The sequence below is a fragment of the Oxyura jamaicensis genome, chromosome 3, assembly GCF_011077185.1.
Source record: "Oxyura jamaicensis isolate SHBP4307 breed ruddy duck chromosome 3, BPBGC_Ojam_1.0, whole genome shotgun sequence".
Taxonomy (NCBI): domain Eukaryota; kingdom Metazoa; phylum Chordata; class Aves; order Anseriformes; family Anatidae; genus Oxyura; species Oxyura jamaicensis.
The window spans coordinates 19,193,620-19,210,129 of NC_048895.1; the positions used below are offsets into that span (position 1 = coordinate 19,193,620).

The 16,510-nt window shown below is 39.6% G+C and overlaps 1 protein-coding gene across 1 annotated transcript; it reads right to left on the reverse strand.

The window, feature by feature from the left end:
* Positions 1-1,272: 1,272 nt before the first annotated feature.
* BROX (BRO1 domain and CAAX motif containing) lies at positions 1,273-15,409 on the reverse strand. Its single transcript, XM_035321434.1, has 12 exons — positions 15,253-15,409; positions 14,415-14,521; positions 12,604-12,700; positions 11,138-11,233; positions 10,376-10,448; positions 9,903-10,008; positions 9,240-9,329; positions 8,471-8,556; positions 7,065-7,146; positions 5,737-5,887; positions 4,260-4,419; positions 1,273-3,781 (listed from the first exon to the last, which is right to left on the reverse strand). Exons 1-12 carry the CDS (start codon positions 15,351-15,353, stop codon positions 3,695-3,697), a joined length of 1,236 nt encoding a protein of 411 aa, XP_035177325.1. The 5' UTR covers positions 15,354-15,409; the 3' UTR covers positions 1,273-3,694.
* Positions 15,410-16,510: the final 1,101 nt, after the last annotated feature.

Sequence of the window (16,510 nt, forward strand, 5' to 3'; positions counted from 1 at the left end):
TTTACCTCCTTAGGCTATGTTTTTCTTCTAGAAGCTGAGCTATTTTTTTCTTCTAGAAGCTGAACTAGATCTTCAGTGGCTAAAGGGCATTAGCATGTATTTACGCTAGGAAATGAAAGAACCAGCCATGCCTCTGAGAATGAAAAAATGCGTTCCTTATAAATTTAGTTGCCACCTGCTGGCAATGTAAAGAATTGTCCAGCAATCTGCACATACGACATTTCCTTTACGTAGCATATAGAATATCCTACAATATCACATACCTCTGCAAGCACTCAAACTTTGTATTGGCATACCAAATCACGCCAAATGACTTTTTTTTTTTTTTTTTTTTAATATAATAAAGAGAACCTCTGCCCCTCTTCCTACCACCTGTCTTGTAGTGTTTCATTGTAGCTACTACCTCTACAAGCACCCAATTCACAAAAGTACCTTGCTTACTTAAGTCTTCCTGTGGCTATACAACAGGGATAAAGCATTCTCTGTAATTATTACATTCGTATTAAACTGGAAAAAGTAACATTCATGATAGATGCAGTTCCTTGCTATTATACTTAATATTTTAAATGATGAAACAACAACTGCCACATTCAGATTATCTTAAATGATATTCCGAAACCTGTGGTTATATACAAATTCTCAAACTATGAAGGTTAAGATCGCATGGCGACTGTCTTCATAAAACACAGCTGCTTGGTCAACCTCATCATATCTGATTCCATTGAAGTTTAATTAATCAGAGTACAGGCTTGCTTCAGATAGGCTGTAATCCACAAAGACACCAGCACCAACGAAGGGAGGACTTCAAACGTGAAAAGCCGATCAAGGGGCCCTCAGCTGCCACGTGACACTTGTTTGATTTGAGAGCATCGGCAGCGGAAAACAATCTGAACAAATCCAAATGTCGATGTGGAAAGGCCAACGTGCTGCATGCTCAAAATCTGGAGTCAGATACCCACTGCAGGGGCTTTTCTGTGCCAGACAAGTGATACTGCGTTTTATTCCTCACTCAACTGGGCTATACTTAAAAACAACAATAAAACCCATCAGCTCCTACTGCAGTAATAATTTGGCAATGACCTTTAAAAGACATTTTTTCTGTTTGTTTGTTTCAGGAATAAATAATAGGCATGAACAGGATTTATGTTAATGCTGAAACTTCAGTTTAGATACTAGTCAGATACTAGGTGCAGGTACAGAGTAAAATACATCCCTCAGCCAATACTGAGAAACTTAACTTCTCTGAACTCCCATGGAAAACAGACAAATTACTGCCTCTCCTCATGTTCCCTGAAGAGAAATGCTTCATGAGTTTATTTTATTCATAGACAATTATAAATACATTTTAGTAATGTTTCCCATAAAAATCTTACCAATAGCACAACAATAAAATCAGTGCAAACAAATTAAAAGGACAGAAAGAAATATTTACAATCGTATCGTGTGAAAATTGCAAGACTGGAAATTCAAGTGCAAAGGTGGCTGCATTCTGCACAGACACAGGTATGTTTTCTTGCTTATACTATGAACCAGTACCATCCTTACAGGCATGCCACGTATTCATGCTGAATAGTCAGGTGACCAAATATTATCCTTAGGCTGAGAGGCAAAACTCCTCTACCAAATCCAGTGGGAGGCAGGCATCAGCATCCAAGGGCCAAATTTAGTCCTTCAGTTCCAGGAGTGTCACGTGCTGGGTGGAGATTAACTACTGTAAACCCAGAAACATGAAACATGGAAGAAGCGTATTAAAAGTATTTAAATACAAATCTTACAAAGAACTTAATAGTTCACTTTATAGAAGATTAAAGACTACCAGTACATTTTAAAAGCACAAAATAGAGGGTCTAGTGCTCAATATTTAGACTGAGCACGAGTTTGTAAAGACTATTTACACCAACAACATTTGCAGATTCAGCCATGAGAGCCTCTAAATCCAGTGCCAGAAAAAACAGGCTCTTGCAGCAAAAGAATATTAAAAAGTCACCATTCAAAATACGTCATTCTTAGAAATTACAAAAAGAAATCATAATGGAAGGAACATGGTTGTTAGGCTTCCAGATTAACCAAAACTCCCAGTCAATTCATCTATATTCTTGAGCATATTGGAAAGGCAATCTCAATAATATTTACAGTAATTCTTGCCACTACCCAACAAAACCAAAGAGAGAACTGTTCGCTCACTGACAGCACTCTATGCTTTGCACACAAAACAGTCTCCATTTTCTTGGGCAAAACAATCCAGTGTTTGCCATAAGATTTTAACTACGAGTAAACAAAGCTTGTCTTGAAAAGCAACACATGTTAAGTGAATTAGTTTGTTCCATTAGTCTATTTTTAAACTACTACATCATATTTACCAAAACAGCTATGGCCTAAGTCGCTACACAGCTAGGCTTAAGTAATACCGCAATCTGACACAATCCACTTGGTTATGCCCTGAACTATTTACAGTGAACTTGATTCAACCAAACCGCTTGGTTCAAGAAAATGTCCAAGGAATTAAGAATTACAAGTCCATAAAAGAACCTTTCCTAAGATGACTTTTTCGGGAATGATTTAGTCACGATCTGCTTAATTTAAGATATTTATATACTGAAATACACCCACAGCCAAAAGCCTCACTGGAAACAAGTCCCAGCATCTCCATGTGCATTAGCAAACAAAGGTGAGCCCCTGCCTTTGCATGTAGCAGATGGAAGGGAAAGTGATGGGAGAATGAAAGACGGAATCCATTTGTGCAGAAAGAAGATGAATTGAGACATAAATACTGACATACATACACACTTCTGAAGAACAACAAGCAACTAAAAAATCACGATTATGAAATGGAGTTAACTTTAGCTTGATCCTTAAAGGGGGCAGGCTAAGCAAATGCAGATGACTACAGCTGCAATGTTTCTTAAGAGAATTAAAAATCTGTATTGGCAAAATAGCTCCACATTCCATTTTGGCAAAAACTAAGCTAAAACTAAAACTTTCAAGCACTTACATATTACCTGCTGCATTACTTTCATGTACAATTTAATACTAAGGGATTTTAACTTAAGGACATACAAGATAAGTGCTTCACTCAATACAAATTCTTACACAGGAACCTTGATCTAGAAAGGAAAGAACGGAGGCTAAGAGTTTCAGAAGAATATAAATTGTGTTCCATTTATGCAGAACTTAAGATTTTCCACTTTCTGTGAAAGCGCTGTTAAATACCATAGGACTGTTAAATACCAAACCCAGATTTTCTTCACTCACTACATTTAAGTGAATCAGAACATGACAGGATGCTAAGCCTGAATGACAAATGTGAATAGATATAACTGTTCCTGCAAACTTTGGTTTGCAGCATGTGACATCGTAAGCATATATTTTAATGGGAAATCTTTAAAAATTACAATCATGACACTTCCGTTGCTATTTGTGGGCAGAAACTAAACCCACAAAAAGAAACTCTCTAGAGGCACAATATGAACATTTAAGCCCGTTCATTCTGTGATATCCCACTAAACCCAAAAATAAGTCAGGTATAAACTCCTAGAAATCCATCACATGCTCAAGCAAGATAGACGCATACTAACAAAAGTAAACTTAATTAGTTTTCTAAATTAACAAAGAACCAGAAAAAGGGAGATTGGAACTAAAAGCCCCAGAGTCCAATTAATACAGTTTTAAAGTGAATTCAAAGCACTTCTGACACTTAAGAAATCTGGCATCCACTGTCTTTTTGAGGCTTTATATCTGGTTCCTTCAGAGGCTTTACTTCTTCATCTGGTTTTGGTTTAGCCTGTGAACAAGAAAAAAAAATACCACAAGTACAAACCACTGTGTCTGCACAGTATTTATGCACAGCTAACTTTACATATTCTAAACTAACAGTCCTTTCTCTTTTCAAAGCTGTAGCCTTTGACCAACGAGGAAGGAAAAAAGCTGAACGTTGACTATTTCAGCATCCATAAATGAATAATTTTCTTAAAAGGATCTTTCTGTAGCATTCGCTCCTGTAACATCTCAACATCTTATACACATCAGAGAATTTCCTCCTATTCAAGACTTGGAAAAGAATTACTCCTAATTTCTAGATGCCAAGAGTGTGGCAGAGATTAACTGACTTGGCTCCTTGCACAGGAGAAATGTGAGCTCAGGTGGTAACCTTGTGTTTATGCCCTGCACTGAGGTGGGAAGCATTACAAAAGAACAAACTACTTATTTATTATAGACAGAATAAAGCTAATGGGAAAGAAAAATGTATAAGGTTATCTTACAGTGTCATCCTTTGGCCTCTTGGTGAGATCAAACGCATTAAGTGTTTCAGGAGTCCAGTGTGCATTCAGTGCAGGAAATTCAAAAGGAACAGGCTCTACTAGGCCATAGTTTGCTTTTAGTTCCAGCTGGGGAGCCTCTGTTGGCACCTTCTGAAAATAGCTGTAATAGAATACAGCAGTATATTGAAAACACAATGAACTCTCTCTGCAAGTCTCGTTTGCAATTCTAAAGAAAAACAATCTGGGCTTTTACAGTGGCTATCATTGCTGCTCTCATTCCATTTCATTAAGGCACCGTCCAGAATGCATTCTGTCAGCAAGATTTAAAACAAAAGCAATTCCTTCTTGGTATTGTTCATACCCAGTTAGGTGGGTTCTTTCCTACTTGGTAACCATTATTCCCAAGGCTTCAATGAGAAGACCACCTTTTTGTCTAGAAAGATATTTAGAAAAACAAACAAACAAACCTCAAAATATGTCCCAAGAAAAAGGATAAGGACAGCTCTTTCTTTGCTACTGCAAGATCGATCTTAACGTGCCACACTGCTTAATAGCGATGACATTGCAACACCCACAAAGACTTGTTCCAACACACAGCCTGAATGAGGATATAAATCTATCCTTGGCAAACCAACAATGGTTGAAAGCTGACAATTACTGATATGCGCTAACTTGCTTCCTGTGCTGTGTCAGGGCCCCGCGGCAGGCACATCTCCCTAAGCAGTCACTGGCTATCTGCTTTCTTTTCCTATTTGCAGTTCAGCTTGACATACTTGACAATCTTTTGTGTTTAGTCAATTCTCGGTGAAGACACAGGTCTTCAAATATTGTAAAAACGGGAAATAAACCTCTTATGGAATACTAAGTCACGAGGGGAAGAGAGAAGGGAATCAGCAAAAGAATTCTGAAGTCAAACTAATCTTGCTATTTTAAACCATTTTGAAACTTTTTTTTTGGAAGGGACAATAACAGAAATCCCTACTCTTAACATTCATTATACGTAGATTGGTAAAGCTCTTAGCACTCTAAGCGTATTATTCATGGAAGGCATGACTTCAGATTTCTCTGGTAGCAAAGCACAGTCAGCTATTAGTCTTCTCCCTTTCCCCTCCATCCTCTTGTCTACTACATCCTAGCAACAGGGAAAAGGTCATTAGTGCAACCCAGAAGCCTCTGCAGGACTTTCTCTTGTGTAGAAGAGAAAGTAGCTGAGAAACAAAAGGAAGGAAACAGCTTAAGCTCTCCAGCACATCAGTCCAACCTACACAGCTGAACTGGCATAGAACAGTGGGTGACCACACAGACCCACAGCAAATCTGATAAGAGAAAAACCAGAGCAATTTGCAATTCCAAGTTACATCCCATGCCCTAAAGAAATACAAGAACTGAAGAATAATTTACCATCCCACCCTGAAATAAAAGCAAATGAGGTATTAACAGTCCATATAGAGTATTGCACCAACCCCAAATTACTTACATGAAACCATTCTCTCTCTGGCATTTTTCTAGTGTGTTCTTGATCAAAGTTCCTAGTTTCCTAAAGAAGAGATGTCCAGAAGGTTTGGCAGTAGTCCCAGGCCCTTTGGTTTCTCCATATTCTTTGCACAATGCTTCAGCCTTGGCAAAAACTTTGCAAGAAAGGAACATAATAAAAATCAGTTACATGAGTGTTCTGATCTACAGCTTGAGCTATAGGAGACATCAGAATCCATTCAGGCTTCTTACTTCTTAGAAACAAAAATAAACTAGCTAAAAGGCAGCAGCACTTCCAGCCAAGATTTTCTACATCCCAAAAGTAGACTAGGAATAGGAATAATAATAATAATAAAAAAAAAAAGATGGCTTTCCGAGTAGAGAATCATGCGTTCTTGCTTTTGGGTCAAAATGCAACAGTAAGCCTGAAAACTGTGCAGCACAACAGGGAACAAGAATGGGTATAAAGGTATCCATGCAGAGCTGCTGTACAAAAATAAACAGTCCTTAATATGGAGTGGGAAAACAAGCACTCTTCTTTGAACAGCAGGCACAGTAAAAAACATAATATTTGTTTTACTGCAAATAATCCAAGTTTGTTCTTACTCAATTCTTTTTATATATTTTTAATATTTTAAGTTTCAAAAAAGATGCTTTGAGCATTTTTACACATTGTGGTAAAGTTATGCAGTGTGGGCCACTGGGGTAAAACAGAAAAAGCTGCCTGTCTTTACACAATACAGTAGGAACTACATATTCCCACATGAGCAATAGCTTTGAAGGAGAAGGCTGTTCAGAAATCCTTGAACTATCGTAAACCTGTACGTAGCTCTGCTAATCTACCTTTCAAATGAATAGAAAGGAAATAAACCACTGAAATCTGTTTAAAAAATGAACAAAACCAAAAAAAAATTTGAGAAGTGAGTGATAGTCTAGATTCACTATTTAATCTAAGACAAAGCCATCTCCAAAGCAGAAAATATTGCAGTAACTTAACACACAGACCAGAAAACATGCTGACCAATCAATTCATTTTTATACTCTATTGTAAGCAGTTTGGGGTCAGCCTTTAACAGGCTGAGAAATGAAGAAGGAATTTTCTGCAGCCCCCTTATGAAAGACAGCCTTTGGGATGAGAGATCCCTCCCCCCCCCCTCCACCCCCCAAAAAACAACCAAAAATAAAAAGTATTCTGTCTATTTAAAAGTGTGCTGGATTTTTACCAGGAGAGAGATAAAATCTTAAGTTTGTAAGAGACAAATAAACACAACACAGCAAAATAAAACAGGTATGTCATCATCAGATACATAACCCCGTCTCAGTCGCACTTACATTTCTCTGATTCTTGGAGAGATCTAATTGCTTCCCCACATTTATCACTGGCCAGTAAAGTTTGACCATGGTAACAGTACGCCTAATGAGAGAGCACAAAATCATTACCAGTATCAGCGGGTCCTTCCCACGTCAACTCACTTTTGCTCTTCCTTACATCAATTTCTTTGAAGCTGCCATTCCCTGCAGACAGCTGACAATTCGGGAATGCAAGTCAAAGCAGCACGCACTGAGGACACGGTACACTTACTCTGAAAAACGCAGTTCTACACAAACACTGGAGCTGGGTCTAAAGCAATCTGCCTCAAGTCTAGCCAAGAGTAACTTGGAGCTTCATGAAGGCTTTCACACCAAAAGCATCAGTATATAGTCTAGTTCTCTGTCTCCCTGCATCAGTGTGCAGCATTAAACCCTACCACAGAATGAGGATGAACATCCATCAAGTTTACAAAGCAAAGACTAAAAACTAACTCGCCTTAACAGTCAAAAACTGAGCCTGCAACAAACAGAGAATCCAGAAGAGAGACCAGTTCTACTGCCTGAGATATCTTGCCATAGCCTAACAAATTTTCCACTCCAAAATGTCCCATTCCTGCACAGTTATGCCCAAAGATAATACTGTATCCAGTGAGAACTCAGGCCTCTTTGCTATTATCATGAGACATTGAGTTTAAATACTTAGCTACTACATACTGTACATTAAGAAACAATGTCATGAACTAATGTATACCTTGCATATCTTCCTCTAATATCCTATCTCACAGTATATCAAGCATCCATCTGTCATTGCCCATATTACAGAAATTAAAAAGTAAAAGACAATCAACTACAACAGCTCTGACCATCTCTTACTCTGAAGCTTGCTAATAAGACTAGGAGCCTTTAATTACAGGTTTAAAGTAAGAGAAAGACAACTGTTTTAACTGTATAGTTTGGGCCCTTCCCCCCCCCACTATGAAATAGCCCCATCACATACTGTAACAGGATACAAGAACTAACCAGCAATCAGCTAACGGAGCAGCTGATCATCCCAAGAGTGCCACTGCACCAGAGATCAGTCATAAAAAAAAGGGACAGGACCCAGAATTGCTCTTAACATTTGATGCAGCTTCACTCAAGGCTTTCATAAAAAAGATGAGCAGCTCTGAATTATGCCTAGAATCATAAAGATAATGGAAAACAAGTATTATGCTCAGCCTGATTGGCTTCACTTAAAGATAGGTGATCACAATAAATTCCACACTGCGGAAGTTTCACCTGGCTCAACAAAAACACCTCAAATGCTGCTGATACTGCAGTGTCTCTTCATAGCATGGAAAGAAAACCAAGGCAATACATAACCGCCATTCCCTATGCAGACCTTAGATAACATTAAAAATCGGGACTGATGTTAATCAAGTACTTACGTAGGCCATATAGAAACAGGTCTTCAAGTTTAAGTACTTCCTCCATTTACCTGCATAGGCTGGATCCAAACTGGATAGCGTTTGATCTGTGCATACATGTAATGTTATTCTTTAAGACATTTTGAAAAAGAAAATCCCTCCCACACTCAAAGACTAGAATTCTCAAACTTAGCATTGGACCTTAACTACAGAGTAGCTAGAAACAAGTAACATAAATTACTCCTGCAAACGGGTAAAGAAACTAGAAGAAAACCAAAAATACGCAGTTTATTGAGCTATCGTGCAGTTGTTCCTAGAATTCCTGAAACAGCTGACCACTATGTTTGGAAGGCTAATTTTCCTAAATATTTTTAGGCAGCATTTCAAATTTGGATCCTAGCTTAATCTCAGGCAGTGACCTATAGAAATACTATGCATGTTACAATATTCTCTCTCTCATATTTATTCATGTACTTTTGCGCTTCTTTTTTTGTACTTGCCTTTGCAAAGCTACAGACCAGCTTGCTCACCTGTGAGGACACAGAATTAAACTGCTACACTGCTTACTTGTCTGCATCACACTCTGCTGCCCAAAGACAGCCAAACACACTCCACTTACACCAACCATGTGCTTGTTGCCGTTGCTCATTACTGTCTTGTCTTCTCTCACTAGCATTTCCTACCACTAACTACCCACTGAGAAGCAGCGTTAATATCGCAATTGACAAGCGACTGAAGTATGTCTGCTGGTAAAAACCAGGTCGCTAAGGATAGAAAACAAGATGCTTACCAGCTTTTTGGTAAAAGTTGGCTGTTTCATAAGCAAGAGCAGCTATTAGACCTGGATTGTGTTTCAACTCAATAGCCCGAGCAATTGTCACTGAAAAAAACAAAACAAAACACATTCCACACCACTGTACTAAAGCTTAATTGAAAACTTCACACTAAATTAGGAAAGAGTTTAAAACCTTTACATCAGCGGAAAACAAACACGTTCTCAGAAGTCAAGCTAACTGCAGAATGAAGACAGGCTGTTTCTTGAATAGAATAATTTCAGACTAATAGGAAAGCTGAAGGACTGTTACTCTGAAGACTAAACAGTAAACAGAAGCTGCAAATATTTTAAAGGAAAGGAACTGGGAATTTATGTTAGGCAAGTACGAAGTAAGTATGGAGTATATTGATATTTACTGCATGAAAGTAAGGAAGAGGAAATAATGTTGCACACATATTCCTCCAAAGTAGTTAAATTTATAGCGTCAGACTGATTTGGGGCATTTTTCTCCTAAAATTGTAACTTAGGTTTCATTAAAAGCAACCATCTCCACTAAGCCACAGTACTTGAGAAGAAAAAGCTGGTATTGCTGCAAAGCAGACTTCACAAGACATCACAGAAGTCATAGACAAAGACTACCATTTCCCAACCCCAACAAACGGGTATATTTGAAGATACCTTCTTGAGCTTCTGCTTGGCACTGTACGATGTAAGAGTCTATAAGTCGAGCTTCCAAATCTCTTCCTTTTTCTACAGGTGTAATCAATTTTGGAATATGACTTTCCTAAGTACAAAGCAAGTCTGAAGTCAGTTTAGGTTTAATACCACCGCTGCCAATGCAAAACACATCCCTTATTCCGAAATGGATGGAACACTCAGTGAAGGTCCTAAGACAGCTGGCCACACTGCTGCAGGTACTAGTGGGTAGACAGACTGATTACTCTTCCACTGCCAAATAGAAAAAGGGATCACGCGGTAACAACATATATAAATATATATATACATATAACAACACTTCTCTTCCCTGTATCACTCAGGTAGTCTAAAGTATTGCTTTATTCTGTAACCTCATCAGAAAAGCAAAGGCTTTTCTAAGACAAAAAGTCAAGTACTCAGAGACAAAGATCAGACAGCAAAGAGAGTTTTTCTACCTTCAAATGCTTAAAGATCCCAGCTGCTATCTTCAGGCTTCTGTGAACATCTTTTGCTTCATCTTCTGTTATACTAAGAAAGGACAGAATATGGAGTGAATCACAGAAATTTTAGTTGGAAAGGACCTCTAAGTGTCCAGCTTTGAAACATCCAGCTTTGGAGCAGGACCAAGGCCAACACTTGATCATGTCAGTTATGGCTTTGTCTAGCTGAATCTTGAAATCCTTCAAGAATGGAGATACCACTCTCTCTCTAAGTAATCTGTCCTAGTGCTGTGCTACCTTCATAGTAAAAATGTCTTGTAGTGTTCAATCATTAGAACTCTAGAATTAGAACATTAGAATCAAATAGAATTCACCTGAAAAAAAGAAATGCAAGACCTTGTGATGACTTTTAAGTAAAAAGGACCCTCGACGTTAAAAGTCAAAGCTTTAGAAATCTGCACGGCTAAGCGTCAGCAGAGTTGTGATTTTACGAATCTGAACTTTGTACTTAGATGTCTGGAGCAGGAAACAGGAAGGTTTTATTCACAACTGACACTTTCTCTATACCATAGCCAGATGGTACCAGTACTCTTCATTCACAAACAGAAGAGGGGACTGAAGTGCACTTGCACGATAAAAACATAAACGACGGCCAACTGCCCCCTTGAATATCTAATGTCTCATCTGGACATGAAATATAGCAGTCAAAATTCAGAACCTATGATTTTTGGTGGAAAACTGCTGCAATAGAATTTCTAAGAAAAGAAACACACTTACTCTTCTTTCCCAGCAAGTCTTGATGCATATTTTGTGTACCACAGAGCTACATTAAAACCCATGGAAACCAGTTCAAATACTGCATCCTGCTGGGCACTAAAGAGAAACAAACAAAAAAAACACCACCCTAAACAACTTAGTATTTTCAGTTTTGTTCTGACAAACTCTCTGCTGATAGTTCGGCAGCATAAGCAGGCATTTCACTTCATAAAACACTTTTCTTGTACAAGTCAACAATTCCCAATTCAAACATTCTTACTTGCGGAACTGGCTAAAATATTTCTGTTTTTACTTATTCCCTTTAAGAGTTCATAATTTTAACTTCCCACATTCAAATGCCTACCCTTCCCATTTGGGAACTTTTATTTTAAAACAGTAACTTGAGATCTGTTTAGCTTTGGGTGTGGCTGACATTTTCCCCTTTTTTTTTTTTTTTTTTTTTTTAAATTGCACATTTTGTAGAAAGCCTCGCTCTGGAACGTTCGCTTTAAAAGTTGTAGCTGTTAAGTTACTAAGTCTGAGTCTGTTACATCTCCCTCAAATGAATGCTGTTGCAAGTATTTATATAACTGCAGTCAAATGGCATGGGCAAATAGCAGGAAGTTTCCCGAAACTGAAAACATGGCTTTTGAAAAGACTGCAACTCATAAGCACATGTTCAATATAGCCTAGGAGCTAATTATCTTTAAAAAGAATGGCGTGAGAGTGAGGAGAATAATGCTGGCACCAGAACAAGTGTTCACATCCGTGACGAAATTAGAAGAGATTCCTAATCATCAGGTTGTCTTCTAAGCGGAATAAAAGCTTTGAGGAAGTCAAGCACTGCTTCTAGATTGTGGTAAATGTGTAAGCATGGTTATACAATACAGTTACCTACTATACAGAGACAATTGAATAAACCAGAAGGTTCTCTCCAGAGCTATACTCCTACATAAAGCAGCTTTGTTTGTTTGTACTAGGAGTGTATGTAGTAGGAGTTTCAGAGGAAATCAACAAAATCAGACCTTGAGAAACATCTGGACTTAAAAAAAAAAAAAAGTCAGAAGGTATTACTGCCAAATGAGAAAGTTTTAAAATGCAGTAATCTATGCTTTCATATCCAATTCACAAATATTCTCAAGGTTCTTTTTTGCACTGTTCTAGCCAACTGTAGATCTAGCCTGTAGATCAACTTGAAAACAATGAGTCCTCCTACCATTAACATGCATTACCACATCATTTTATTTAAATGCAGCACGTGCTTCGGTACGTACACCTTAGTACACTTTAGTACACCTAACACAGTATGGCAACTATCAAAAACACAATGCAACATTTTTTTGAAAACTACTCCATGTGCTACATTTGCTGTATATTTTGTAGCATTGCTACATTTTCAAGTTTTCCTTCACATGTTCTCTTACATATATGCACAGGTGACAGCACAAAAGAAAACAGCACAAAAGAAATCTTAAAGGCATACATACCTTGGAACATGTCCTTGTAATGTGTCTGTCCACTTAAAGTTCTGAATATATCGCAACTTGCATTCTTGGGAAGAGCCATCCAGTGAAAGGATAAAGCCTACAGAACAAGGAAAAAAAGAAAAGTACTGCCAGGCAATATGAAAGAAAGAAACAGAAACTAGTAACAGAGAAATGGGGATGAATGAGAATACAGATAAAGAAATGTTTCTTGTTGTACCACTCAAAAATCCACGTTACTTTCTGGGACTTTTATTCCTCAGTATCTTGAGAGTAAGACTTGCAAAAAGACAAACTGGCTATGATAAAAAAAAACAAAACAAAAAACAAACAAACAAACAAAAAAAAACACCTTGCCCAGCAGGCTACCACTCCACAGAATCATACAATGTTTTGGGTTGGAAGGGATCCTTACAGATCATCTAGTCCAACCCCCCTGCCATGGGAAGGGGCATTTTTCACTAGAACAAGCTGCAAGCCTTCAAACCTGCAAGTCTTTTCCCTGCTTATGGCAGGTCCCTTCCAACCCCAGCCATTCTATGATTTTAAGTCTTGATTGCTTAAGGAAAACCTTGCAGATGTCTCCCTGTCTCATCTGGTGACTAGCTGGGAGTTTGACAGAGTTGGGTACAGGATGGCTGTGGCTGCTCACAGTGAGTGCCTGTCGCTGCTACTGTAATGATGAGAGGGAAATTCCAGGGGAAGCTGCCTGGTCAACAGGAAGAGGAAAAAAGGCTTATAAGCATGGACTCAGCTAGTCATCAGGGCTACAGGAAATTGCTTCTTCATGTCCAGCTGCCCAGAAAGCAGCAGTCAGGAGGATGGAGCTCATGCTATGGGATGTTCAAATGCTAGCATATGCAAGGCTAAGAAAGATTTTTTCAGGGAGGAGAAAGATTGGTTTGGGCCTAGTCAGGTCTTACAGACTTCAAGAACTCAAGACTTGCAACACCATTGACTTGGGCTACAATTCTCATTTCTGACACATTTCTAAAGACAGAAAATACTTGTTTCTTTCACGTGCAAGACATTTTAGTGACCAAACACAGTGTTTTCCTGAAGAAACCCTCCAACTCTTATCTGCAGTAACTTTGGCTGTTATCTCAATTTTTCTAAAATGTTTCATTAGCTTACACCCCTGCAAAGACTGAGGGAACTACACCAACTTGAGCTGCTCCACTTTCCAGACTGAAGGGTAACACATTTTCAATCAGCCATCTGATTCCTGTAAACCTGATCCTGAGTAACTTGTCTGAGCACCTAACTGCTACAGAGAGAGTTATAAAAATATTGTCAGGAGGAAGATTTCAAGGGAATGCTCCATCACAGGTGACCGACCACCTGCTGAAAACATGGATGCTACGCTAATGAGAAACTATATATACCCAAGGTAAATAGCAGCGGAAGTGTAAACTTGCAATAAGTTCTATTATCTAGTATTAGACAAACCAGAAGTTTACACTGAAGAGGGACTCCTAACAACTAAGTAACATGATTCGATTTATACCCGAGCAATTCACCACAATGGTTAGAGACAAACATTTTCTCCTCCAGCAAGCAGTAAGAGGTTAAAAGCAGGAGGACAGGACTGCCAACACTTTCTGCTCTCAGGTCACAAAATACACTGAAACTTGCAGAAAGTGCCTCACAAGTGCCCATGGCTGGTATCAAGCACAAAAACCATGAAGATACTTGGCTTCCTGAGAACTGCAGAGCTTCTAACATTCAGATTAGCTCAACAGACAATCTGAGAAGCGTCATTAAAACACAAACTACATATTTCTTGTTTTATTTTCAGTTTTCCATGTTCTTACCTTGTAAAAGTGAGAAGTACAAGTCTGTTGCATTCTTCATCATTTCTGGATTGCAACTCGAGTCTGTAAATAGCTCCAATAGTCGTGTTCGAGATAATCTCAAATCACTGTATGGGGATGAGAAAACCAAGAAGTTTAACCCAAAAACACTGTTAAACCCACCCATGTCCACCACCACTCTTGGCTAAGGAAGCTAAGCATGCAATTTAGCTACCTTAACACAAGGAAAGCTACTTTAAAAGAAAGAGAAAGATCTTCCTTTCACCTCTGGATACAAAAAGTTGACTTTTTTAGTTTAAAGTGTAATCCATTGTGGACAGATAGCAATGGGTAACTGGTACTTATTGTTTTAGTTTGTGATAAAGCAATATTTATTAACCTATTGCTCTATCTCCAAGAGGTTGGGGGCAAGAGAAGGAAAGAAGTAATAAAAAGCATTCTTCACCATTAGAATAGGATAAGCATATGAAGATATATGGATAGGTCCACGAAAACTGAGATCTCTTTTCATCATATTCCTAGCTACAATCGAACATTCACATCTTACTTATGGAAATTACTTTAACCAATCTTTTGCAGAAGAATGCACAGTCATCAGAAAGACAATGAAATGTTTAGTCTTTTGCCTCTGAATTATTATAATACGTCCTGCTGTACACTAAGAAGCTTGAAAACTGGATAATTCATTCTTTGTCACTAAATGCTCAGCATTATCAGTGTTTCATTGTCTCCTAGCCCACACATTTCTAGTTATCTTCAGAACAAAAACTGGAGTAACCATTATTTTTCAAGATGTCCTCCAAACCGTCAGACAGAATTTAATCACAGGCACACTTACTTGCAAATCTTTGCTGCAGCTGGAGTGGTGGCTACCCCGTAAAAATTGAACGGGACAGGAGCTGTAGCCTTCAAAGGGTTGCGATGAAACCAGTGAGTCATTTTCTTCCTGTAGTGTTGTTTATGTCAAATCTGAAGTGCAGAAAAGAAGTGAGTGCCTGTAGAAACAGAGGCAGTTGGGGTGCTGCTCAGTTCGCAAAACAAAAACAACATTCCACATGTAAACAATTAGAAAATAAATTAATTTGATCAGTTATACATATAACTATGCTAACGAATGTTTTCCACTTGAAACACTAAGCTTTCATGGGCCCTGTCCTCATCGTCCACATGCTTAGTTTTAGAATTTCATTCTGTTAAAATACACGTTTTTTTATGAGGCAACTATTTTAGGTAGGGCAAAAAGCTACACCTTCTTTGTTCTATGTCGCTGCATACCTTCTTACTTGAAAAGCTAAAAAAAATTGTTCTCTCTCGTGTAAGGCTGCTCATTCCCTACGTCACTTACAGGCGTATCTCGGTCCATTACGATCATTACATTGTGTCTGATCGATCTGTTACCAGCTTTTATTGAGACACTCCTGGTATCAATGAAGGCAATTATGTAACAACCCTTCCTGAAACCTGGACGGAATTACAACAGAGCTGGAGATGCGGCAGAGTACAGCTAAAAGGGGCGACCTTTTCTCTTTTCCTTCGGTTGCAGAGAACACATCTAAGCAGAGAACACATCTAAGCCAGGCATTCCGACGATGTGCTTTTACAGGCTTTCAGCAGCGATGCCCGGCGAGAGGACGACATGTGGCGAGCCCAAGCTAACCCACGGCAGGTCTGTGCAGAACAACAGACGCCTCCTCACCGCGGCGAGGCACAAAGGGGGCCCCGAGCTCGGGCGGCCTCTGCCCACGGAGGTTCCCAGACCGAGCGGACAAAGCCCTGAAGGGCCCAGCCCGGCCCCACAGCCCCGAGACCGGCCCGGATCTCCCCCGGGACGCGGCGCCGGCCTCCCGCGGGCCCAGGCGCGGTGTGCCGGGCACGGCCCGTGCCGGCCGCCCTCCCCTCCCGGCGGCAGGCAGGACAATGTCGGCCCGGCACCGGCCCCGTCCGGTACCGGCCCCGCCGCCGCTTCCGCCCGGCCGCAGGCAGCGCCAGCGGAGCGCCGGTGCCATCGAGCCGCGCGGTGCGGATCCGCCGGTGCCCCCCCCGCCCCCAGGCCCCCGCACCGGGCGGGCACGGCCGCAGACCCGGTCCCGCTCCCC